The following is a 25,563-nucleotide window of genomic DNA, read 5'->3' as shown; positions in this document are numbered from 1 at the left end:
TCGATGGCTCGTCGGCGCCTCGATTATCGACATCACGGTTCCGGCGAACGATCAGTCGCACGCATCGTCGAGCGTAGCTGAAAAATCGACGGTGACCGAATAAAAAGCAGACAGTAAAAACGGTTTGGGAAATCGTTGGTGGATTCGAGCGGCGCCGATTCGTTCGTTCGAGTTTCGGTTGGTAAAATCGCGGCTGACAACTGACACCGAAGGGGACAGCAAATAATTAAAGCGGGCATAAAAGTCGAAATGCCGGAGGTCCCGCCGTTCGGGGAAGGGACGAACGATACGATGATTTCGCGGCCGCAACTCGTTAGGATGGGCAACGGTGTCGTTGATTGGCGAGCTCAAAAACGAATAATTTTTACGATAGTCATTCGCGTGTCACGATATGTTATTGGCTCTCGTCTATCGTTTACGATACCTCGTTGAATATCAATCGTCCGTTTGAAGTCGTCGAAACGATCTCGTTTTTTATGGTCCTGCCGCGAAAATAAAAGAATAAACTATAATAGAAAATAATAGAAAAAACTATAAACTCGTTGTAGATCGTAGCGATAGTTGAACGAGTATAGCGACACTTTTATTCGGTCAACTATACGTATCGTCGGGCACCACCAAAAATTTATCTCCACCAGCTGAACCACTTCAGCTCGGTAACGAATTTTTTACGTCCCGTCGTCGTTGCACCGTGTGGTTGCGTTAAAAAATCATGCCATCCAGTACGATTACCAGGCGCATAGTATCTTCTCGTGAGACTATTAGCCTCGGTCCATGAAGAGGCGAGGCAAACGATGCGGATTATTCGGACGAGTAATACGGCCCGGAAGTCGTGGCTGATGGGGAACGTTGATAACTGGTTCGTGTCCACCCCCGTGTTCACGGTCCTTTCTATTTTTTATGACGCCCTACAGGGCGGTTGCAAATGCTTGTACGCGTACACCGCAACGAGAACTGCGTGTACGATGGAACGGGAAAGAAGGAGCGAGAGCGGAAGTGGGCGAGGGGCGGGCGAGAGAGTTGGCTCTCTCGTTGGTATTTCCAATTTCACAGAGCGTGGGTTAACGAGGCCCGAGGGCTGGAGAAGTTAGGGCGACCAAGCCCCTGAAACGTCCTCTGCCCCGCCAAAAGTGAGCCCTATGGTCCCAGTGTTATACCTCTTCACCCTGTTCTCTCTCTGTTCGTTCGTCTGTCTGTCTCTTTCTATCTCACTCGACCAGTTTCTGGTGGCGCACCCCTTTAAACGCGGTGCCCTGCTACGCGCACGGGGTTCCAGCACATTACCTTCGCTGATTACCGGCCTGCCTCGCGGAGTATGTCACCTAGTCACCCTCGAGACACATACCTTCTGCAATCCAGCGACCCTTTCCTACGGCTCCTTCGTATCTTCGAGATAGGCATCGCAGGAAACGTTCGAGACGAACGAACGACCGTCTGCCGGCGCGGCGCTCTTCTCTCCTGAGATTTAAGCGGTTCCTCGATTTCGCAGCGCGTGCCTTGTATGTCTGTTGCCGGCGAATTCCATCCCGTGAAAAGTTTATTAGACACGCGAGATCGTGTGCGTTGCGCCTCCGTGATTTACTCGGTTCGTTCTTGCGAGTTAATGTGGTTTATGGTAATATCAAGGATGGATCGGTATCGCAGTATTATAATATACTGTATCTTGTTTACATTTCAGAGCAGCTCAGAAGTTAAACCTTTCATCGAGCCCCCATCGTCGACGTCGCTCCGGCGACGAGAACATCGGCTCTGACGAGCAACCAATCTTTCCGAATGGATACGCCGCCCTTCTTCTCAAATCACCTCCACCAGCGCCTCCGGCTCTTCTGCGGAGGATAGGCGTCAAGGAGCTCACCGGTGTCGGCAAGGTAAGTTTACTTTTCACCTAAGTCATAGAGAATTCTTCGCATATATTAGCCGAACCAATGCTGCCCATTCGTCAGCCAGAAAATAGTGCTTCCACGAGCCGATAGTTTAATCAGAGACAGGAACACGTGTAGTTGGTTCAAGGCGGAAAGGCTCTTGGCTTCCGACTCGTTCGTCCATCGTTCAGCTTAGAACCGCATGTGCTCGAAACGACCTCGTGGCAATCCCAAATCCATCGTATTGGATTCCACTGCAGACACGCGACCTTCTCTCTAGCTCTAGAGTATTGAAGCGAAGCCGCGTGCTCGCTCGTACAGGACGTCCAGGGTGCAGCGTGGAAATCTTGGCGAGGGCGCGCGAATTGAAATGCAGATGAGCGTCTCGCGCTGGTATAAGCCGTGGTTGCTCTCCTATCCGCTCTACCCCTTCGCCTTCCTCTTCCCGTTCTCGCTCAAATTTTCTTCCATCGCAATGCGTCCTCCTTACCGCGATTACCTGCTCGCTTGAATATTCGCCCCCGACAATGATTCACCTTCGCGTCGGCTGAAATGAACTATGTTGGGATATCCACGGAGAACAGCCATAACGATATAGTTTACTGCAAACTATCCAGGTGGACTGAAGCGAAACTTCGATCGTGAAGGTAACATCGTTTAGAAAAATATGTTATTATCATTTGTTCGTCGAACAAAGAGTCGCAGAATCGCGTTAGCGTCGTTTCAGCCTTGTCTCGTTGCTGTTGAGAAACGCACGGACGAGGCAACGTGTCCCAGATATTTCAGGAAGCCAACCAGTGCATTAGATACTAGTACGTCAAAGGGGATGCTCGTTACGCAGCGAGACGCGAACCCTTCTTCGCGGAATAAAAGCGAGCGATGCGGGAGCTAGCAGCAAGCTGCTGCTGCGCGTAAGCCAGCGCAACCCGGTTGGGATTGTTGAAAATTAATTCATGAGAAATAACGGTTTGTTATTTACCAGTCGGTAAAGCTAATTAAAACGGGGTGAGGACGTCGAATGAGGAAGAAGACGGCTGGTAGGCGAAGCGATATACATAGAGACAGAGAGAGTTGAAGCTGTCTCCTTTAAAAGACGAGCTATATTATTTTGCAGCCAGTCGGGCGTATTCCAGCTTTGTCTTTTCTCTCTCCTAGCTTCCGTCCGGCTTTCGCGCGCGTACGTGTGCGACGGCTCACGTTTGCTCGGGAAACGAGATTTCCATGGGGTTCGGTTGCACGAAGAAAAGTTTGAAAAGAGAAGTTCTGTCGTCAAACGCGACACACGCGTTTCGAATCAATTAGGAGTCGAAGGTGTGAACGTACTGGAGAAAAATCGGAAACAAATTTAGCTGGCGGTAAATTAAGTTGTAAAAGATCTAGGTGAATCTTTCTGCGTTCCTCTTCTCTGTACCTGTATATTCCCATTGAAACCTCGGAAATATCGACTTTGGTTTAGTATCAATTCAACCTCTTTACCTGAAAATTTGCTTTCACTTGTGACGCGAGCACTTTAACCCGCGCAAAGGGAGGCAACCAAAATGACGGCGAATCGAGAGAAATCGAGCGAGGAACGATCGAAGTCAGGATTAGACAGGTAACGTGACAGTCGTGCGGCGATGGTAGGCGAGCTTTGCCCGCGTAATTATCGTTTCTATGAGAGACGGGGACGGCAGTATGCGCGCAGCTGTCGAGTCCGGTCGGCCACCTCACAGACAGTCGAATATTTAGTGTCTCTATGAAGAGAGTAATTAAACCGGCCGTTGGCGCGTCTAATACTGGCCAAACGTGGCTTTGCTTTGGCTTTCTGCTCGTGTAGTCGCGAGCCGTCTCTGCCGCGACCGGTAGCCAGATTCGTTGCTTCTCTCTCGCGTGCGAGCGTTTTACAGGATGCAAGAGACTTTAACGGTACTCCTCTGGTCGTCTGTCAGTCTGTCTGTCCGTACCGTTGCCGTCGGTACTTTCGAGTCGCGCTGTCGGCTTCCAATTTGGCTTCCAGCCGATGCGACAAAGCTGTGTTCTGGTTTCATCATTTAAGTATAAACTCCTGTTTCGGCTCCACGGCATCATCTACCGAGCAAATTGCGCGCCGGTTCGCGTGCAACCAAACACGTTCGTAGCTTCCGAACGATCTTCCTTTTTTCTTCTTAAGATGGTCGATATCCTCGTCGAATAGACGAATTCATTGTGAGAGAGAAATGGAACTTTTTATCGTATAATTGCCGTAAATTGAAATGGATAAAAACGCAAGAAAGGAATTTATCGATTAGAATTTAATATGAATGTTGGTCGCTCCCGAAATCTTTTTCTCGTTGAATCGGGGCGATGAAGAGGTCGAGCCGGAGGCCGAGACTCTCAGAAGGTAAACATTGTGATTTCCGGCGAATCTCGATCCAATATGCGACCCGTGTGGCCTCAATCTACGAAAGAAAAACCATGGATGGGCAGATTGGACAGGACGCTGGCGCAGTCGGGGAAGATTCAGCCTCCGAGTCGAACAAACGCAAAGTCAATAATCCATCGGTGGAAGGAAAAGAGAGGAGCGTGATTTTTATGGGCTCGTACGACCGTGTACCAACAATTTTCTCTTTTTCCTCGAGGCTGGTTCGCCGATGCGAAAGAAGGACGAGCGCACGAGAGACGAAGAGACGGAAAATGGTAGCCGGGCTTGCGGCCAGTGCCGCGAGAGCCGGGCGAAATGAACCGTGATCAGGCCGATGCTCGTAGCTCCCATTCTGAAAACAAGCGGGAATTCTCTTACGAACTCGATCACCTCTAAGACAAAGAAACGAGAAAGAGGGCGAACTCGCGCGCGTGCTTCGTATGTGGAAACCCCTGTTCGTGGCACTCGACTCGCCGGAAAGGAACAACGGGGGTCGGAAATGAACGCCGGGAAATGAAATTTTAAAGCCGGACGAGTGGAACGCAGTCGCGATCGAGACGATTCGTTTTGCACCGATGGGAAATATTTTTTAATCTCATTCCTGCCCCGTACAGTAGTACGTTCCCGTCGCAGTACGATCGTAAAAGAAACGGGGAAAACGGGAAAACCTTTCCAGATAAAGTTTTAACGATGAAATATATTTTTTTCGTTATTAGGAACTTTCATCGAAAATAATTTCATTACCGAGATGTTTTACCCTGGCTGAAAAATTTTCTAATTTTTCCTCAAATGTACGCGGTCCTCCACTTCGCTAAAGTTCTCAAATTTAATCTGTTTCTGTACGGTCCATCAGTCCGAACGAACATAGCTACCTTTCCAATTCGGTCGATTTAGACAAACGCTTCCCATTTTCCCGTACTTTGTTAACGAAGTTTGTTAACAACGCGCGACGAGCTTCTGGTCGAGTTCGTTCCAATCAGACGCGGTAATTCGTTTCTCCGTAGGATTATTCCGACGACGAATGGATCGAATTTTAGCGAGCGAATCGACCCAGCGGAGAAGCAAGGGGGCCAATCGCGGGTCGCGAATAGGGGAGATAGATTTATAGGGGAGAAAGTGACCGTGGACGCGCGGCGCGGAAAGTTTTCCCCCGGAAATCATTTCGCTAATTCGAGAGAATCGACGCGTACGGGGGAACGGCGTCCCGTCACCCTGGGAAAAGGAAAGTTTTATGGGCTGTTCGATGCGTCTCGACTACCACTTACCACCCTCGGCATTATTCATTTATTAATAGCCCATTCGCGGCTCTTCTCTCCCTTCCTTCTCCTCGACAGACAGATTTTTCCTCCGAGAGTATTTCCTTAATAGGTTCTTACATATTTTCAATGGTAATAAAAGAAAATACAGCATCTATTGCCACAGGATGGATCGATCGATCGCAGTTATTCGCAGCGTGCCCTGGAGATAGACGCGAGGACATGCGCAATTTCATCGAGGAAGCTGCTGACCAAGACGCGTCGCGGTCAGTGGCTTAAACCCGCGCGTTTGCTAGGGTTTATTGAAATGTCCGGTCTTAGGTGGCCTCTGGTCCTTCCTCGGGTTCAAGACGGGAGAGAGTTGCCGAGGGAGAAACCCTCTCTGACCTCGGAATACGTAATGAGGACTTTTGATTTTCCCTGAGCCATGACCCGTAGGATAGCACTTCGGTTAAGTGAGTCTTGACCAATTGCGCGTATTATTGGACTAGAAAGGATGTCGATGATCCGTCTCGTTTTATGAACATCCTGCGGTATTTCAAAATTGTTTCTAAATGAATTTTGTCTCCGAAAGAATCGTTTCGATACGATAAATTATACAGCTAAAAATGACTGTCTGGCGAGGTTCTAATTCGATTTTAGACGATTCCGCTCTAATAGAGCACCATAACAAGCTCAGGTCGAAAGGGGTTATTTTAATAATGAATTAATCCGAGGGGCGTTATAGGCAGTGAGAAGACCGACATAGGGGTGTTTGCGGACGGTCCGTAGGGAGCATGGGTACCGCGTGGCCCACGTGGTACCCACAGGATAATTGGAGGTCACTGCGGTTTTAGGGACTCCTCCGGCCCCTTCTGAACCGTTCTACGTAAACCCTTACATACGGGCCAGTATGTACGGCAGTTCGACTGCTGGCATTATCCGGATTCCTGATTCGCTTTGCTGCATAATAATTAAGGATTTTGCGTGTCGTGATAGAGTGCTGTGTTACCGCGCAGGCGGCACAAAGCAGCTTGGTCGAAGGGAACCTGGCTACGATCACCGCGGTCGAACTACCTTTGGCCAGATTGCCTTCCTAACGATCTTCGGTGAGCGAACGTTTCCTAGAAACTCGAACGGTAAATACACAATCACCGATACATTTTAATCCCTTGGATTCCCTTTGAAGAATATAGCTGACCAAGTTCGACCTTATCTCCTGGGATACGGTACCTGTCAAGCAGCAAACAAAGTGCCTGACAAAGTCTGTTATCGAAATTGCTAGACAATGTGGCGTGAATTTGGCAGAGAAAGTGGCACAGCGTGAACAAAGGCAATGAGAATGATGCAAGGAGAATATGTGGAGGATAATTACGCGCACACCTTTTGGACCGTCGTTTTTCAGGCCTGCGGGACCGTCGTTGCTGCGATGTAAATATAGCTCGGCACGATGACGACCAAACGGCCGAAAAGCGTTTAATTAGCGAACGAGGTTTGATCGGATTTCAGTGGAGGTGCAATTAAATTGGCGGACAGACGAGTGACAGTAGCTAGGAGGAAACGAGCCACGGAATTATTTTGTTGCTGGCCCGTGAAACTATCGATCGTCGGTTATCGTTTCGGTCCCTTCTTCCTTCACGTTCTCCAGCGATGCGCGAATTTTCCAAGTTCGCTCCATTTACCATCTCATACGGAAATCCGGAAATATACGCGATCGAACAAGCGACGGAGAGTCAATTAATCAAATAGCATGTATCAAACCATTGAAAATCCGCTCGATATTGCATATCAAGTTTCCTCTGTTTTCGCGTGTATTAACGTTGCTCCATTATTCGATCACGTTGGCTCACTATTTCTGGACTTATCTACTCGTCGGTGGATTCGTATTCATTTAGAATTCGCGTATGAATTCTTTAAAGTTTTAACGAGCTTCCATTTTTAGATGGTAATGCGATTATTCTACACATGTCAGAGATCTTTCCTGACGTACAGAGATATGGCAGCAGAAAGTACAATTCGTTGGACGTACATGTTCAAAGATAAGCGATACGTCGTCGTCGCCAAAAGTAATTAAGTATGCGCATTTGGAAACGGTGGGAATCTAACGTGAAAAAGGATATAGAAAATCGTGGCACGTTTAACGTTCTAGTGCTCAGTCGCTGGTTGAAATTATGAAACAAAGGGAAACTCGCTGCGCGGGTGGAGCCGCGGTGAAGCCTAGGTTTTACCTTAGAAAAGCGTAACGTTTTCACGCGTTTCATCGGGAGCCGCCTTTAGGCGAGGCTATATCCGCCGGGAAAAGTATTTTAAACTGAATTCCTATTCGATTCATCTCGGTCCAGCCGAGAAACCGCGTACATTCTCCCCCGGACTGTGCCACGTTAGACAAACTAATTAATAATTACCACATACATCCAACTGCTCGTTCTTCTTGCTGCGTTTACTCACGTTTCCTAGCTACCGGATGAAACACGAAGAAAAAAAAATCTGGGACAGGCTCGTTTGCACGTCACATATCATCAAGCTCTTAGAATGCTGAAGTAACGTCGACGTGTCGATTCGGATTGAAGAACGCTCGACAGCCGTGCGTTATTTACGAGCTTCCACACGTACCTTCCATGCTCGTTCATTATGGATGATGTATCACCATGGTCGTGAAACCTGTATTCCGAATGAGTTTCTTATTTGATTACGTCTATCCCGTTATCTAGTCACGAACGTATCGACTTTACCATCAGGGAAGATCCTTTTCCTATCGGTTTTCTCTCTCTTTCCTCTCACGTTTGTTCCTCGGACTTTTCCACGGTTTCCTTTTTTTTTTCCTAATTGCTCAGATAGTCTGCGCGCCGTGTTCGCGTTCGTCGATATAGCTGGGCTCGCGCCGATAGTCGAAGTTTTACGATACTTCCTACTGGAATTTCCCTGATCGCTTGTAAACTGGATTTTCAGCCGGGCCACGTATCGTAAAACACGGAGAGCAGTTAGAAGTTGGGCGCGGGGGTTGTACTCTGTTTTATTCAGGGGATCGCGCACCTGTCTTCGACGAGTTTACACGTGGCAAGGGTCGGTAATTTTGGAGGAACAGTACTCGGCTCGAAAGAGGTCGCGCGCATTAGCACTTTTACCGCGTGAATTTATTCGAAATTTCATGGCGGCATGAGCCAAGGGACGCTGGGAGACGCTTTTACGAGCCTGTGAATTTATTAGGAACGTAAGAGGAGTGAGGGGGAAAGGAGGGATGGGAGGATGATGGAAGACACCGGTGGCCGACGCGGACCGCGTGTTCCACGCTGTTCGTACGCGGACGTTAGTTTTGACAGGCTAATCCGTAAAGGAACGCGTTCGCTTGACGAGCCGCCGAATTATTTGCCCGGCTAAGTGTATATTTTTACGGAAGCGGCTCGTCGCTTGCCACCTGCCATTTGTCAAATGCCGCCATCAACTAATGACGGGGTGTGTTCGTTCGAACCGAAACTCGTAATCGCGGTCAAAGCGTCACGAACAGCTTTTATTTTCCGCCATGTTTATCGTTCATCAAACCTCTGGTAAAACGAGTACAGAAAAAGAAGAGGCATTAGCCGCTTCATGGATAACAGGCGTTTTCATAAGTTGTAAAAGACGACGTATTCAATGGCGAAATAGCGCAGCTACTAGATTCACAAAGTGAAAAGTTAATAATAAAGTGAACGCCAGGTGGATCGCAGAAGTGTGTCCACAATTGTGGAAAGAATAACGGAATGGTGTACGCGATTGAAAGATCGAATGGATTATGTTGGAGCCAGTCGATTTACAACAACGTAGAGAGATTTATTCGGCGAAACCAAAGTCATGGTGAAAACACGTATCCCCGTTTGTCACGCGTTTTCGATGTTACATATGAAGTTCTCGCGTAGCAAAAATTTATTGGCCGACCGGATTTCCATCGCACAAATGAGAAATTCCAGAGAAAACGACCGCGCCCCCTCTCGATGCCACGTAGAATTACAGTGAAATTCACGCAGCACGCTTCGTTCGTTCGTACACGATTCAATTGGCATGGTCGGGCTGAAAAGCGTGTCCGGGGGATTTAAAGCGCGCACCTCGATTCGCGTGTGCACGGTTTCGTTTTAAACGAGAGGGCAGATGCTACCGACAATGCTTCTTGCGCGCAGACGCGCTTGTTCGGCATACAAGCCGTGTATTTCCTGCACGAGCTTCTATTAGATTCTCTCGCCGGCTCGTTCGCAAAGTTTCTATCGTAATTACCCATTCTAAGCGGTTTAACGAGCCGTGGTTCCACTAAACACCCCTGTAGCTACCATCTTGTTAGCCGGCGAATAACTTGGCCTCGCGGCGCGTATTTGACGGCCGCGAACCTGCGCAGCTTCCTCTTGTTTCAACTTTCATTCCTCCAACGCCTCCTAAAACAGCAAATTCACGAAGAAGTTCGATAGCTATAGATTAAGAAACACACTGATCGCCCGATCATAGCCTTTCCTTCTTCGTGTCTTCTCTTCTTCGCTCATCTTCTTTCAGCTTTTGCTTCTTCTTTGGTTTCCAATAAAGCAATCGTAGACTGTGTAGACGAAGACTCGCGTATGACACGACGAATGAGAGGAACGATATACTCACTTTCTGGTAAATGACCGGTGGATGAATATTTCGGTGTAAGCGAAACTAAATGGGACGAGATCCGACTAGCAGGTTGCGGGGAACTGCACGCCTACCGAGCACCGAGGAAAGGTTGTTTAATTTCGGCAAACACGTCCGGTGCGTCGGGGCTTCCTGTGTATCACGGGCGAGTAACACGATTCCGGACGAAAAGCAACCACAGTTCTAAACGGAATTCCTTCTGCGAATTTTATCGTCGTTCCTGTCATTCTCATCGGCCATTCGTAAGCTCCAACTTGGCGTTTTAATTTTCAGCTTCAACTTTATCTTAACAAACCGGCGATCGTTTCTGCAAGCGCCATCTTTCATCCGAGGAAATCACCTTAAGTCGAATTATCGTGAGAACCACGGTAAAATCAAGACTAATTACGGGATGGAAACAGCAAAACTTAATATGGAAAGTTGCGACACGTCGCGCAACTCTGCGCTCGAGAATTCGACGATCACGAGTCCCGGGAGGGTCAGAGACTGCACGAAATGATCCAGCTCCCTTTATCTCTCTTTTCCTCTCTCTCTCCCACGCCCTCTCTCTCTCTCTCTCTCTCTCTCTCTCTGTGCCTGTCGCCCTGGCGCTCTGTCGAACCGGTGCCGCTTTAATAAATGTCCCTGACGCGTGGTCGGCAAGGGTACAAATCGCCTGGAACCGCAGACACAATGCTTAGTAATGGTGAGCGACGGGTTCGTGCAATGTCCCCCAGCATTACCGGTTCCTGGTAGCGCGCGCGATACCCATTCGTTATGTTCCTTGGCCGTGCCGGCGTGGGCCGCGCGAGCGCTCGTCCAGCGCGATTTGATTTCGGCGCAAATCGTTGAACAAACGACCTTAATTAATCCTGCTCGTTCGCCTGGCCATTGCTAGGCAAGCTTTATCGCCATCTGACGCGAAACCATCCTGGACCGTCATTCGCTTTGATCTCCAAATAATTGAGATTCTCGTGATTTGAATCGTGTCTCCTCGGTCTCTTGGATCGTTCGGAAATCCGCATTTTCTGGGAAACCTATCGCGTTGTATATGTGGTTTAACGACTTTTTATTTGAATTCGTACGAACAACGTTGATAGTAACGCAGAGTGTACGTACAATGATGTACCGAGCCTCGTCGTCCCGATGGTTCGATGGAATTTCGTGGCGGCTCGAAATTCCTCGTGCAAACTCCTCAGAAACTCTCGAGACGTCGACGATAGGACGAAGCTGCTAGTAATACCATAAAACTCGATACGTGCTCGTGCTTATGGATTATCGATATTTACCTGGCTGGCGCGTACGTCTCGCCACGAGGGCCATTCCGCCCTAGATCCTGAATAAACAATATTCTTAGGGTTGCCGGAGAGTAAGTCGGACCGTCGTGTCGTCTTGCAAGCATTCATATGACCGTCACCTTCTCTCGAATTCCCTTTGAAATTTACTCTTTACACCGCCTTCGTTCCCTGTGCGTTTCAAGTTTATTACGGTGCATGTCGGTCGCAACAAAGCTGCTTGAGGATATCTCCGGCGGCGAATAAAATAGCGCAAAAAGCTACGGCGTGTCGTCCTTTTCTCGACTGGACTTCAATCCTTAAAACTTCTGAGAAACGAGTATCCAATTATCCTGCGAAATATCATCGAAATATTAATTGTCATTTCTAACAAAATATGGAAGAAGAGTCGTACTAGACGCGCGATCGATGTTTTTAAACTCTCTCTCTCTCTCTCTCTTGGTTTCCACCGAATCTGCATACAGATTCTCCTCTCGTAATCTATCGTTTCTCATGGTCCAGGAATAAAAAAAATTAGGGATTCGTTGGTTTGTGACAGCAGCGAAACGTGATAGAGAGAACGCGATAGAGAAAGGCAGGGGGGAGGAGAGTCGGGCGAAATTGCGTTGCAAACGAGTAACACGAGTCGTTAGCGGCTAATCCAACAGAGAGCAGGAAACGTAGGGGACACAGGGGACCGAAGCACCGCGAATTCACCCCCGGTGTAGGGCTGGGTCGAGTTCAAGAGTTGCGCGAAAACAAGCGGACAGGTTTCGAGGGGTCGAGTAGAGAAAGGCGGCTCGCAGATGAGCGACGCGGACCAGTACACGGGGCAACGCGGGGACCAGCAACGTTGTTGATTCAAGTGGGCACGTGATAAAAATGACAATGATGAGTTAATGCAATAACTATGTACCTTCCGACCCTCGTGCACGCGGCTAGTCAAGCAGGGACACTCGTTTCGTTTGCGTTTGCTGGTGTTTGCGACTACACTACAGACTATAAGTATATAGTATTTGGCATAATGGATACGTTAACCGCAAAATTTCGATTTTGTAGAATCGATTATTCTCTGTCATTGGATTAAACTACAATAGCGCTTTACTAATTGGCTGGGTGTCAAAAGAGGTACATAAAAATTACTTGCTATTGATTAATTGATTATGTTCGTCACTATCGGACAGTAATATTTTAATACGACTACTGAAGTTTAATACCGAATAAATTCGATAAAGGACTGTTCGCTGCAAAATAAGAGTACGTGCAGATGCTTTTTATAGGAAGTTTATTTTTAGGAAAATCTAGCTATCTTCCAGCTACTAGGTTGTCCGAAAAGTTTCTTCACAACGTTGTTTGTTTTATATTATTTTGTCGAATTACGTACGATCCATTTTGTTCTGTTGAGATAAACACCGCGACATTTCACAAACTTGGTTTCACGTTTGTATAAAGGTAAAAAACGCGTTTGCCAAAGAAAGACACTTTTCGGACAACCTAATAAATTAATAACATTAGTCGCTTAGTCGAGGAAGTTAGCGCGAAGTAGTGACAGAAATGGCAGAGCTAGTTAATGTCTGCGAATCTGTTAGACCTTTCTCGTCCCGTTCTGGTCACTTTAGGTGCTTGCCTTTACCACCGTTAGCACAGTTGGACATTGGTTCCAATTGGCGTTTCCGCGAATGGAGAGCGAATAATAGGCTCGGCAAGCGTCTCATCGACACTCGGTGCGCGACGTTTCACCAGAGCGGAGAGAATAGCCGTGGAAACAAAGGTGCGGAAATACTTCTGAAGGGTAGTATACTGTACAGACGCATCCATCCGGTGCACCGTTTTCCAATTCCAGCACGCGCGCCCTTTCGCTCTCGTCGCGTCGTTCTCCCTTTAGCCGGATCTCGACTGGCGTAGACAGAGACGCAGGGAACCAGGGATCAGGGAGGGACTCGGATAAACCTCGGTGGCCATAGCCGATGGAAACTGTATTCCTGGTATTTAGCGCGGGCCCTACCAATTTACTTCGCGCGGGCAATAAACCCCGGCTAAACGGGATTAATGCCTGGCAGTCTCGTGCACTCCAACTTTCGATACTCCTCCCATCGTCCCTGCTATCGCACGACCGAAGAAACCAGTCCATTTTCACCGTTGTCCTCCTGAATTCCTTTATTTCTCTCTGACCCATGGATGCTGGATCGTGTTCCCTTCTGCTATACGATTCGCGTCAAGCTTGACGCGATTATGATATCAGTTGGGGTTAGGTCCGTAGGATTTAGGGTGTCGGGGCTATATTGACACCTTATTAACCGGTCGAATAAATGTCTCATGTTTATACGAAGTATGTCATATATCGAATTACATAATATTTTAATCTTGGTCTATTATCTGTGCGATAAAGAGTTAGACACTCTTTTAATCGAATGACTTTACACAAAATACTAACGGCTTAACGAAATCGGTTTGAACGTGAATTTGTAATTGAAAAACACTCTGTCTAACTCAGACGTAGACTCTTTATCGACCACCACCACTCCTTCTCCCCATTCCTCTGTTACATGTTCCAACGGAATATCGATGGGCGTACAAAGGGTCGCACGGATTTCGGGCCTTGCAACAGTTTTTGGAGCTAATTGGCCGCTGGATGAGCGAGAACAGTGCACGCTGACCGAGGGCCGGTGCATAATTAATCCAACGTCGGCTGACCTCGCGGTGCACCGACCACTGTTGCCGGTGTTTGCGCATTTTGAATGGCCAGTTGGCAGCGGGGCCGATAGCCAGTTTGGCCGAGAATACATTGACTTCTCTGCAGTCGACGAAATACCGAGGTTGCCCGGAGGCTTTCCAAATTGGCAAGGTGCTTTCATCCTCCATAGTCCTCTTCCCTCGCGGCCGTTCATCGACTGCATTGAAAATTTCAGCCGCGATTCCGTCTCGCCTGACCGCTCGGATTTACTCGATTAAGCCCGACCAAGATTTCAGGACACGAGGTGAAAGTTCTGCCGAGCGTGGGTCGGGCGATCGTATTTTAATAGCGCATGATGTTGCGGTTGCTTGTTTATCGTAACGTCAGATGTAACGTAAAACTCTTCGAGATAAATTTGTCGAGTAGCGAAGAAGAATCCCATCCTTCTAGAACTATAGAACAGGTTTAACGAGCGTGGAGGAAACGAAGCGAACTTTTATCAAACCGTATCAAAATGGCGGTATTTTTCGCCGGATCTTCGCGTTCGGTAATCCTCTTCCATGGCCGGGGCGGAATTATTTGTTCTACTTTAATGATTTGCTCGTAAATAATTCCTTCTCCATTAGACGATCATGAAGGCTATCGTGAAGGCGGTTGACAGGTGGGAGGCGGAAAGGGTGTTTACCGAGTCGAGCTACCGGCGTGTTCTAAGTGAACGAGTGCACCGAGCGACTTTCACAAAGAGAATATTCATAAAGTCACCAAGACCGCCCTTGTCCTTTAGGGCGTCGGTGGTACAGGGTGGCGTCGGGTGGGACAACAGGATGGAAAGCAAGTTGTACGGGCTGGCTGAGCCGCTTAACGGCAGACGATACCCATCTAGTTCGCCTACCCCCTTGGGCCACCCCTTCCTCGCACAGCGGCTTCCCGAATCCTTCTTACCAACGAACCAGCTTTACCGATCGAACCGATCGTTGGCTTCGGATCTCAGGCGCATAATAATTTATGTCTGTCGTCGTCGGTGCAGCTGCGTGCCGCTGGAGGAAGTAGCAGCGTCGTTTCAACGACGTTGCGGAGTATCAATTTTATTGCAACGCGGCTGAGAGAGCGAAACTACCCCAGCAAGAGCCGATAAAACGCGCGCCACCGGCTGAAATATCGAGTCGCGCGTCGTCTTTATTAGCTTCGCTATCCTCGCCATCGACTTTGGACGTGGACGCGTGCACGAACCCCGGACACGATTTTAACGAGTATTCCATAGACTTTTTGGACCCGTTGAAAGAGAGGGAGAGGCTGCACGGTGATTTACGATAGGTATCGGGTTCGTTGTCGTTGTCGATCGGAACTCGATGGACACCATCGAGGATCGAAGGTACAGTACGGGCACGGGCGAGGGTGAGTTACAAAGATCAAGGTCGGACAGACGAGCCACGGAGAGCGGGTTCGAATCAAATTTTATCGGCGACTCGTCCCGTTAACGCCGAAGGCCTTAGCCTGTTTTACATTTAAAACGCATTACCGCGCCGCTCGTTTCGAATCCCATGCGGCGATAAAATGAAATTAATGGTCGCGCCCGCCAATTCGAGATATATCGACGGAACGGGCGAAGGGGAAGCGAGACTGGCCTCTCTCGCGGCTCACGGACGCACAGTTTCGAACGAGAGGGAAACAGAGGAAGAATGGCACGGGGGGAGGAAGAGAGAGGAACAGGTGAACAGGAGGCGAGATAACGGGAGATAGCGATCTCGCGCGACTCTTGACCGTTCCACCAGGAAAAATAGATTTCTTAACAGGAAATGAAAGAGCAGGCTCACGTGCTGCGATACTAAAGACTTCGACCTCTCGCCGACCGGTCGTGTTACTCGCTCGAGCGCGAACCTTCGCAGAAGCTTCGCGAACGTATGAAATTTCACTCCTCGTTACAGGGGAATTCTACAGACGGAAAAATTGTTTCTATCGATTCTACGGAAAAGTTTGCGTCGCCGAGAAGTCAGGACGATCTACGCGTTCACTTTCCCTGTTAGTATCTGTTAACCAGCTCTTTCATATTTGCGTTAGGACGTTGGAAGACTCGAAGGTGTAATACTCCTGAAGGTTTCGTTGATCTTACGATCCTATCACCGACCCAACACGAGTTACTCGATTTCGGAATGTCATCTCTGGTCCGATGTTACCGGTTGGCGGGTAAAAAGGAGACCAGGAGGAACATTAAGTGGTTTGCTGGCAAAGGTACGCGAGCACGGTTCAATCTAAAGACGAGCTCGGGCAAAAAAGAACGGCGAAAACTTAGGAAACAGCCATTTCCCTGCATTAGGCGAGGCGCTTTTTGCTCCAGGGGGTTGTAGCTGGTGGATATAGCTCGCGAGGAGGTAGGAAATATGAGGGGACCCTCACGGTAATAGACGAGCACTATTAATTAGGTAGATTAAACTTTAAGTGCCCATCGTTAGCCGGGACTGTAGGTGGTTCGTTATCCTCTAAAGAGAATGAAGGAAAAAAAGCGGAAGAACGGAAAGGGAAAACAAAGTACACGGGGACTCTGTACCTTTCTCATTTTTCCCCTTTCCCTTCTCTCTGTCCATGTTGGCGTTTACGCGAAATGAGCGCAAGAAACGACGGAGGATAGAGGATACTTGGCTTGGGTTTTAAAGGCACCAAGTGGAATAGGACATAAAGGACAATCGGACAATGCGCGTAAACGTTGAGTATCGTTCCTGGTCTGATCGAGACCAGAAGAAAGATTCGTTTGCGGCTTAATTCTTTCCAGTTACGTAAAAGAGCCCGGTAACGCATCGTTGGCCGAAATCGAGTATGCTTTTCATGGAACGAAAGTTTCTGGTCGACTATCGTATAAACCGGCGCAGTTTAGTTTTAAGAAAAGTAAGGAAGAATCCCGAACACGGTTGTTTGCTGCCGCTTCTTTTCCTTTGCATCTCTCCCATGACACGATTGCTGTCTTTTTGTCTCTGGCATTACTTCTCCGGTTACCGGCGTCGTCGCGTTTCTTCCGTCCCCGACTCCCGCGGGACTTCCGGTTCACGAGCGTCCGCTTCTAATGGACTCCCCCAAGACCGACGTTCTTGTTCCGAGTGGACAGCGAAAGGAAGTAACAGCTTTAAGAGAAATTGCGTTTGATCTGTTCTCGGTATCCGCTGGCCTAGCGGCAAAATAGAAAGATCGAGAAGGCGGCGGCCTTGCTCTTCTCCTTCCGCCTCATTTCCCCGCTTCGTTGGTATTAATTTCATCCGTTGGAATTTCCAGTTTGCTTTTCCTCCAATTCTCTCCCTTCCACTCCCTTTTCCTTTGCCTGGCTTTCCCGGCTTTCGACCGACCTCTTTGATTTTCTTCGTGACTTTCCTCTACCATTGCTGTTAGCCCGCTTTGGGCTCTGACAAAATTGGTTTGGTAGATTCGATTATTGGTAACCTCCTTAAATTTCCTTTTGATACAACCTGTACAAAGAAAAGGCACACTCTGCTTTTGCACGCCTTTCTGGCCATTCCAGTTAATCCTAAATTATAGGAAAAGATGAACATCGCAGATATGATATTCTAGAGTCGTCTAGTGACGTAATCATTTGCATAGAAATCTTTTGGTTCAACTGAATGATAGAAATCGATAACTGCGATAAAATCCGCGCGCTCGTTTTATTCGCCAGGTAATTGACGAAACTCTTCATTCGTTTGATACTCGTATCGAAATCTTTGTATCAGGTAAACGTCCCGTACGTGTGTCGCAAATCTTGACACGGGTTGGCGAGCGTTCGAATAATGAAATATTGCGAGTTCATTCATCAGGATTCAGGATTTCCCAGGTGGACGAGGTCGGAATGAAAGAACGCAGGAGGATCGGGTGTATTGCCTCCGTCTCCGTTTCTCCAGTCAATAATCGATAATGGGTTCGTATTCGCAGGACTGTGAACCATGCCACCCCTTCCCCGACCTTCGCCTCTTCCTCTGTATGGCCTGATGCCGGGCCCGTTTGGAACTTTAATAAAATATCTGAAATACCAATATTGTTTCACGCCAACGATCAGCCCTGTCACTTGGAGAACGATTAAGCTCGTCCCTTGTATTTTATCTCCTCGTGTAATTTGCATCCCTCTTTTCCCTGCACGTCTCGTATCGCCGATAAAATCATGGTATTCCATTCGCATGGTTTTTAAAGACAGTAAAATCGCCGGTAGTAGTTGCCCCGAAATAATAGATATGGTCGACGAGGCGGACAGAAACGACGAAAGCTCAAGCACTCTGGGAGTGGCCAGGCTATTACGGTGTCGTTACGGGCGAAGGAAAAGTGCTCGTAGACGGCGGAAGTCTGCAAAGTCCGCGCGGAGAGCAAACGGATCCTGTCAAACTTTGATTTTCAGGTTCAGCCGTCTGGTCCCGCGTTTGACATGAACTTTCTCCGTGCACCCTCGCATGCTCGTTTTGTCCGAGCAAGAAAGTGAAAAGACTGAGAAACGGACGAAGGGAAAAGTTCCTTCCGAAAAAGTTGAGTGCTCGCCCGTCCTACCAGTGAACAGAGGCTTAAACAATACCTATGTCATCCCGCCTCGATTCTTCGTCTATAGTTGAGCGTAATTCCACTGGAATGCTCGGGACACGATGCTCGGAATTGTTCGAAATTTTCAAACTCGAACGAATTTTCCTACCGCCCCCTCCCCATCTTGATTCTCGAGCAGCTTCGTGGATCGCGGGTGAGTGTGCTCGAGACTCGTTCAGCTTCATCGAGAAAGATTAATTCTTGACATTGTGTTTGCGTGTTCATCGTCGATTATTATAGTTATACTCGAGATGAGTCTTGGTATACGTAGCTCGTCTTGGGAACAGTTATGGGATGCTTTTCGAGAACGACGCGTCTAGTGCCTCGAAGTACGTAGATATATGGCGGATTCTCGCAGCGTCGAGTAGCAATCGCCAAGCGTCCTACACTTATTATGTCGATAGAGGAATATCGCTAAGTCGAGTGAAAACTGAACCCTCAGGTATCACAGGGATTCATCCTATCGTCATTAATTCTGCACGATACCCCAACTTTAAAATTAAATGGAACACTGTGTAACAGGGGGGAGCAATAGAATTTCTACCTTCTTTCTTTAAATGCCATCCAGAATCGCAGGGATCCAATTTAAAGACTCTGTGTTTATTCTTTTGCCGAGGCAAAAAGGATTCGCGACATGCGAAGAATCCGCTCTCGTTTAGTATTCCCTTTGCTGAAATTTTCCATCGAATCGAAAGCTAAAACGACCCCATACCGGTGACTTCTGTCGACTGTTTCTTGCTGTTACGGTAACGTGACGTTGGACGTTTAGGAGCGTGGGACGAGGGTCGCGCGGATTCTTTTGGACGCGTGTCGGTTGTTAGCCGGCGCAAAAAGTCGTCTTATGAACCGCGTGAGAGGGCAAAACAGTGTCGAAACGTCGTCACGCAGTCGGATAGCTGGCCACCGCCGACAAAAACGCTAGTTTCACGCAAACTCGACCCTTCTCAGACCAGGAACGGTCTGTTGGAAAACAATGCCTGTACGTTCTTTTCCGTCCTTTTCGTTTCCGCCTTTTATTTTTATCTTTTCTTTCCCTTCATTCTTTTATTCTTTGACGTTTTTTCCGCGTCAAATCAGAGGCTATCCGTCGCTCTTTCGGAATCTCCTTGATCCACCACAGACGCGTCACGGATATTGTTCAACCGTGGAAAATGCACGAGGATTTTGGAAATTGAATCTTCGACAAGGTAGTTTCCTTTTTCTCTTTGCTGGTCTCGAAATCGTAGAAACGATATCACAAGATTTCACCGAGATATACGCTCTCTTTGATCGTGAACACGGATTTTTCGAGATGTTCTACAATTTTGTTTAGCATTGAGAGAAAGCACGCGTCTGTCCTGGCAACGGTCAACGTCCGAATAGCGAGAAATGCTAGAAACTTGCGGCGAATTGTTGCATCCGCTTTAATAAAGTTTGACGTAAGGCTGACATGTATCGACAGAGGGTTATAATCCCTTTGGCCGATGTAATAATACGGGCGAGTGTCTGAAAGACGCTTCTACAGCAGCTTTCACAGATACTTTCGTCTGGTCGTCGTTCGAATCTCAACTCTAAGCCTTTCCTCCCTGAAATAGTCTGCTTAGAGAGTTGCACGAACTCTCTTCTCTCGTCCAGAAGCGAAGGAACGCTCTTATAAGAAACAATACCTTGGTCGACTATGCTGTCTCCCGGTCGTTTAACTTCCTCCTCGTCGCGGCGTCTTCACTTTTTCATTGCAATTTTATCCTCGATCTCGCGTGCGCGTTTCGGTACGTGCTCAGGACGCTATATTAATCTATCCTCTCGTCCGTGGTACCCGAGATTAAATTCAGAGTCCACGGCTTGCGAACAGGCTCGGGAAATAATCTCAGGTATCTGCGTGAGTGCATGACACTGCAACCGGAATTCAGGTTTTTTTTAAAAGAAGAAAGTCGGATCGGACATAAGTTTTTGAAGTGATGTGTCATACATGGAATGTTCCTTTTTTCTTTTCTTTTTTGCTATATGGTATAGTTTCTATTAATTATGAGATCGGATCGGTCCTCTGAGCATCCGAAGTGCCCTTAGGACGCCCTTAAAACGACGCCATAATTATTATTTAACGTAAAAACGAAATGGGGTGGTATCGCCGTTTCCCCGTTAAAATGTAACGCGAAAAATCAGTGGAACGTGAAAATGAGGAGAGACGGTTTGAAATTGGGGAAGCGCTCTTGAAATCCCGCAGACTTTTATTTTTAATAGCATCGACCGTTGAAGAAAGTTGGGCGACCGAGTAAATAAGTGCAGATAGAAGAAATTCAACCCTAAGCCAGCCATCCCCTTTTAAATTCTCGAGGTGCTAGCACGTCGAGGGTGGGTGTTGGCACCTCGAGAACCGTATACATACTCGTATATATGCGTACATACATACACAGATATATACATATATATGCATGAAAGTACATATACGTGTAAGTATATGTTCGTATAAGAAACGCAAATCCATCCTCTCCTCTCGTCTGGAATTCTCTTTGCGTGATCCCTTCTTTCTTTTTTCTCCGCGGGCGTTGCGTAGACGTATCCTTATCTGCCGCGGGAAAAAGGGAGTAATGGAGAAGGGAAAAAGAGAAGGATTCCGGCGTTCTCGCGACTCTCCTTCGCGTTCTCTGTTTCTGGCGAGGAACTTCGGTTATTTGACTTGCTAATGAACTGAAAATACTCGGCAGGATTGTGGGAAGGGAAGACAGAATCATCGCGGTCCGTCGAAGACCGGTTTCGCACCTTTTTCTCTTTCATTGGCCGCCATTGTCCCCGTTTCTCGGTTTTCTCACAGATCTCGCTTCCGCAAAATTTGACGGCTGCATAAAGCGCACGGATGCGGCTTAATATTCTGGAAAAACAAAAAACGCGACAAGTATGGTCGTGCGATTAAAGGGGAGAAAAACGCGCCCTCAAGTATTTGCTTCCAATTAGTCGACACGTGTCGCATGTTTCGATATATTTATGGTTGTTTTTGCGCCCCGGAGGGACTAACCCTATGCGACAATAAGGGGTGAAACTATCAAAACCTGCTCACCCTATTCTAATCTTTCATGCACCCATGCTCTGCGGTTTTGACACGGTTAACGCGAGACGAAAGGAAAAATAATGTCAGAGTTGGTAGTAGTCGATAAAATTTACTCGATCCACTCGAAACTCCATTACGTTCTCGCTTCTTGATATTCAAATCGGTCGACACAAAGGTTGTTTCAAAGGCTTGATAACCAATTTAAATTTGTCAATCGTTTTAAATCCTCGCCATTAATTTATGTTCTACGTTGGAACCATAGCCAGTAAGATTTTCCAGGCTTTGGTTAAAAAATTCCCAAGGACCAAGTCGGAATCTATTATTCGTGGTTGGCGCGCGCACGTAGGGGTGCGTCGGGGCCCCAGTCAGAGGCGGGCTGAAGGGATGGGCGCGTTCGATGTATTATTAATCCTCGCCTAACAATGAACACAGGACCAGCGGAATTCGCAAATTGAGTCCGCGAAGAGCATTTGTAATCCGAGGGCTGACGAGCCGTATCCGGATAATTATTATTTCATGGACATAGATAGGATCTTACGTTTCGTCCGAACCGCAAAAATAACGAACTAATTCCAAATCGTGCACGCGTCCATATACAATGGCAGTTGTTGGTCTTCCGATAGTTCGTTGTCCGACAACAATGGCGATGTTCCGTGAATGCGCTTGTCCGACGCGAATCACGTAAGTAATTACAAATTTCGCGTTTCGAGAGTGTTACTCTCGTTAGTTCCATGTTCGTGAATATTAATACTCTTCTATTTTCTGGCTCCAGCCGCGAGAAAAGGGAGCCTCGGGAACGCGACTTCGCTGTTATAAATAACGAAAATCGCATCTCGTCCGCTGGCCGAGTTCGCTTTCTCGTCCTGGCACTCTTGCGAGTCCTAAAACTTTTAGAAGGTCTTTCGAGCGTTTCGTCCTTGGTGCCACCCCCTGTCGCACCCTTTCTTCGCCCGTTCTCTCCTTCCCTAAGGCCCTTCGTAGGGATGAGTGACGTTCGTCGAGGGTGCACGGTATGAGATAACCTTTGCGCCCGATGGGCGAAAAAGTTAAGTGTATAATTACTTTAGGATGACGAAGCTCGCCGCTCGCCAAGAATTCGCTGACTGTAATTTAAATCGAGCGGAGGGTAGTTCCTGTGCCGACTACCAGGGGTAATTTGTAAATTCGTAAACGACGAGAAAACGGGTTCAATCTTGTTCTCGAATTAACAACGTCCCTTCAGTGTTCTCTGATTTCTTTATGCTTCCCATGTGTGCGGATTAATCGAGTCGAATCCGCGCGTACGATCCATTTATCTTCGCGGTCATAAACTTTAGAGTAGATTCGAAAAGTCGTCCCCCGTGATCACTGGCTCGATCTGATTCACGGTAGTCGTTTAATCGGAATAAAAAGAAGACGAGTTTAGGGAACGATCTCGCCGGAGGTATTAAAATGTTAATAAGATCGGACCGATCTAATTGACGAACGAAAGAAAAAAATGGCTGGAGGCGAAATTTTTGACCCACTGTTCAATTCCATCAGGCTGCTTCTCGTCCAAGCTTCGTTCCTCGTCGACCGTAAGCCGTTTCCTCTCGAGAATAAGCGCGTCCATCAAACGTCTCGTTACGACGTAGTTCCTGTACCGTTCCACCCGCCGCGTTCTTCTTTTCTTCCTTTTTTCCCCTCCACCCTTCCGCCTCTTCTCTTCCTCATCTCTTCCTTTCTTTCGTTCACGTGGAAAGAGAAAGAGTATCTTATCTGTAATGAAAATGACTAAAATAATTTGACGTGATCAGAGAAGGAGACGCAGTTAAATTAAACCCTTGTCAAAGGGAAACTCCGCGACGCGGCGATTTAATAGAACGAAGAAGAGGAGGAAAGGGGGGGAGGGAGGGAACAGAAAAAGGAAACGTGCAAACGAGAGAAATAAAAAGGAAACAAAAACGAAAAAGTGGTTTCCGTAGATAGTTGTTTCGCGCGATGATTCGTTCGAGACGGAAGAAAAATTTACGTGGAATTGTAATTGCACAGCCACTGGTAATAGATGCTTTATTTATGGGTTAACGGATGCGTACAGACTCTTTCTGTACGTTATTAGCCGATAATTAAAGTCGCGATTGTTGCGCGGGTTTCGATCGCTGGAAATATCTTTTATGAGTCTCACGATACGAGACTCATCCCACTTTTCTCTTTATGTTTCACAATAATCTTCGGCATCGTCTTATTCAATAAAAAGCAACACGGTTTACGCTTCGCGAGATAATTTTATTCCTCGTCCCGCGTTGCACCGAGGTACAATCTCGCAGTCTTCCCGTTTCAACTAGAAACCAATAATTTGCCAAGTGAAGCCAACAATGGGAAATAATCCTCGGACGCAATGAATTTTCAACAGGTTGCCCGTACACCGCGCAAAAGTCGCTGATATTACGATTGCTGCGATGGATTTCCTTTTGAAAAACGGATTCACTTTGTCATCGGATTTGCGAATGATGGGCGTCATTACTCACGAATCGCTCTAGCCGCTTTTTGGCTGTATCGGATGACGCTTGATCAAGGACAGGCCCGAATCCGCCGGTGCATTTTCGGAAAAGGGAAAAATCTGTGTGGAATGACGCGACGAAAGCGCGTACAGTGCGCTTAACGGCACGAGGTATAACGGGAGAAATCCCATCAAAGGCAGCGTGTAATTTTGGAGCGCGCACGTACACTATCTCTTCTCTCGGTCCGGTCGCAGCCGATCGCACAGGCGCGCTCACGCGCTACCCCGGCCATTCCTCTCCGCCGGACATCCGTACAAAGTAGCAGCTTGATGGCCAGCCCGGCGACGTATTACGAGACTCCGGGACGTTAAATTTTTAATGGCCGCGGCTTAATTGTGCTTTGAATCCGAGCGGCGGTCGCGAGCCCGGCCAGAAAGAACTGGCAAATTAGGGGTGAAACGAGATGGAAAAGGGAACCGAGCGTTGCTCGTCCGGCTCATGGCCAGGACTCTCTCTGATATTCATGCATAGATGAAATGTACCGAGAAGTAGAACTGCTCCGGGCCTGCTCTAAAATGCATTACTGAAAGAAACACCGCTGCGTTCCACCTACCCCCGTGCCGAGAAACCGGCCATATCGAGATATCGGTGTTCGAAATTCGCTTGTAAATTTCCCATTCTCCAAACCTCTTGCGCCCTCGCGATTCGTTCGCGTCTCGTGAATAATTTTTTGCGAAAAATTTCCATAGCGTTGCTCTATCGATATTCTTCGACGAACCGACGATACCAGAGGAACAGCAAAGTACTTATTCGGTAGAGTGTTCTTGGCAGACAGCTCGGCGAATCTCGTTAATTACAGCCGAAACAGATGGCCGCTATTTTCGACACGGCTCGTTGGACCGCGACAACTACCAACTGTCCGGAAGAATTGCGACAGGAGTAAGTTTCTCATCGATTTTCTCGTAGCATGGCCGTTTTCAATCTGCCCAGCTTCCGGCTCGTGGTACTCCTTTTCTGTTCTCTTTTATTTTCCCGACGACGAGCATTCGAATTTGAGGCGAGCCTCGCGTTCCTTTCGCCGCACCCTTCTCTCTCTCTCTCTCTCTCTCTCTCTCTCGTTTTTCCACTATTTGATTTCACCCCATGCGCGATGCGGTGCGCCGAAAGAGAGAGCATTCCGAACAGAAGCGGAAACTTGCATTCCTGGAAAAAGGATTTAATTACTCGACTACGAATGTTTCGATCGACTGCGCTGGCAAGAGATTGTCTGTTGCTCGCTACTCCATGAACGTGTATATCGATAATTCTCCTGTGTATTTTGGTTGATCGTTTAATAGTTCTCTGTTATAACGCAGAATGAGAACAGAAACGTGACAAAATGACAACCACTGAAATATCTCGGCGTTTCAGTCCGCGAACTAGCAATTTTTCCCCAGCGTGATGCATTTTCGCGCAAGATTCTTCCGGGTGGTCAGGGCCTCGGATCGACGTGCTCCAA

General features: G+C 47.7%; 1 protein-coding gene across 4 annotated transcripts in view; it reads left to right on the top strand.

Annotated features, from left to right (window-relative positions):
- LOC100651674 overlaps positions 1-25,563 on the top strand; it is a 256,328-nt gene that overhangs the window by 160,037 nt on the left and 70,728 nt on the right. For all 4 annotated transcript variants that reach the window (XR_002307646.2, XM_020862719.2, XM_020862720.2 and 1 more), the window contains exon 6: positions 1,679-1,868. Coding sequence is in view for 3 of the 4 variants with exons in the window: in XM_020862719.2 (XP_020718378.2) it covers positions 1,679-1,868 (190 nt within the window). In the remaining variant the exon portion in view is untranslated. The remainder of the gene's footprint in view (positions 1-1,678; positions 1,869-25,563) is intronic.

The sequence above is a fragment of the Bombus terrestris genome, chromosome 4, assembly GCF_910591885.1.
Source record: "Bombus terrestris chromosome 4, iyBomTerr1.2, whole genome shotgun sequence".
In the NCBI taxonomy this organism is placed as follows: Eukaryota; Metazoa; Arthropoda; class Insecta; order Hymenoptera; family Apidae; genus Bombus; species Bombus terrestris.
The sequence above is the reverse complement of the archived record's forward strand: the minus strand, read 5'-3'. Positions and strand labels throughout refer to the sequence as shown.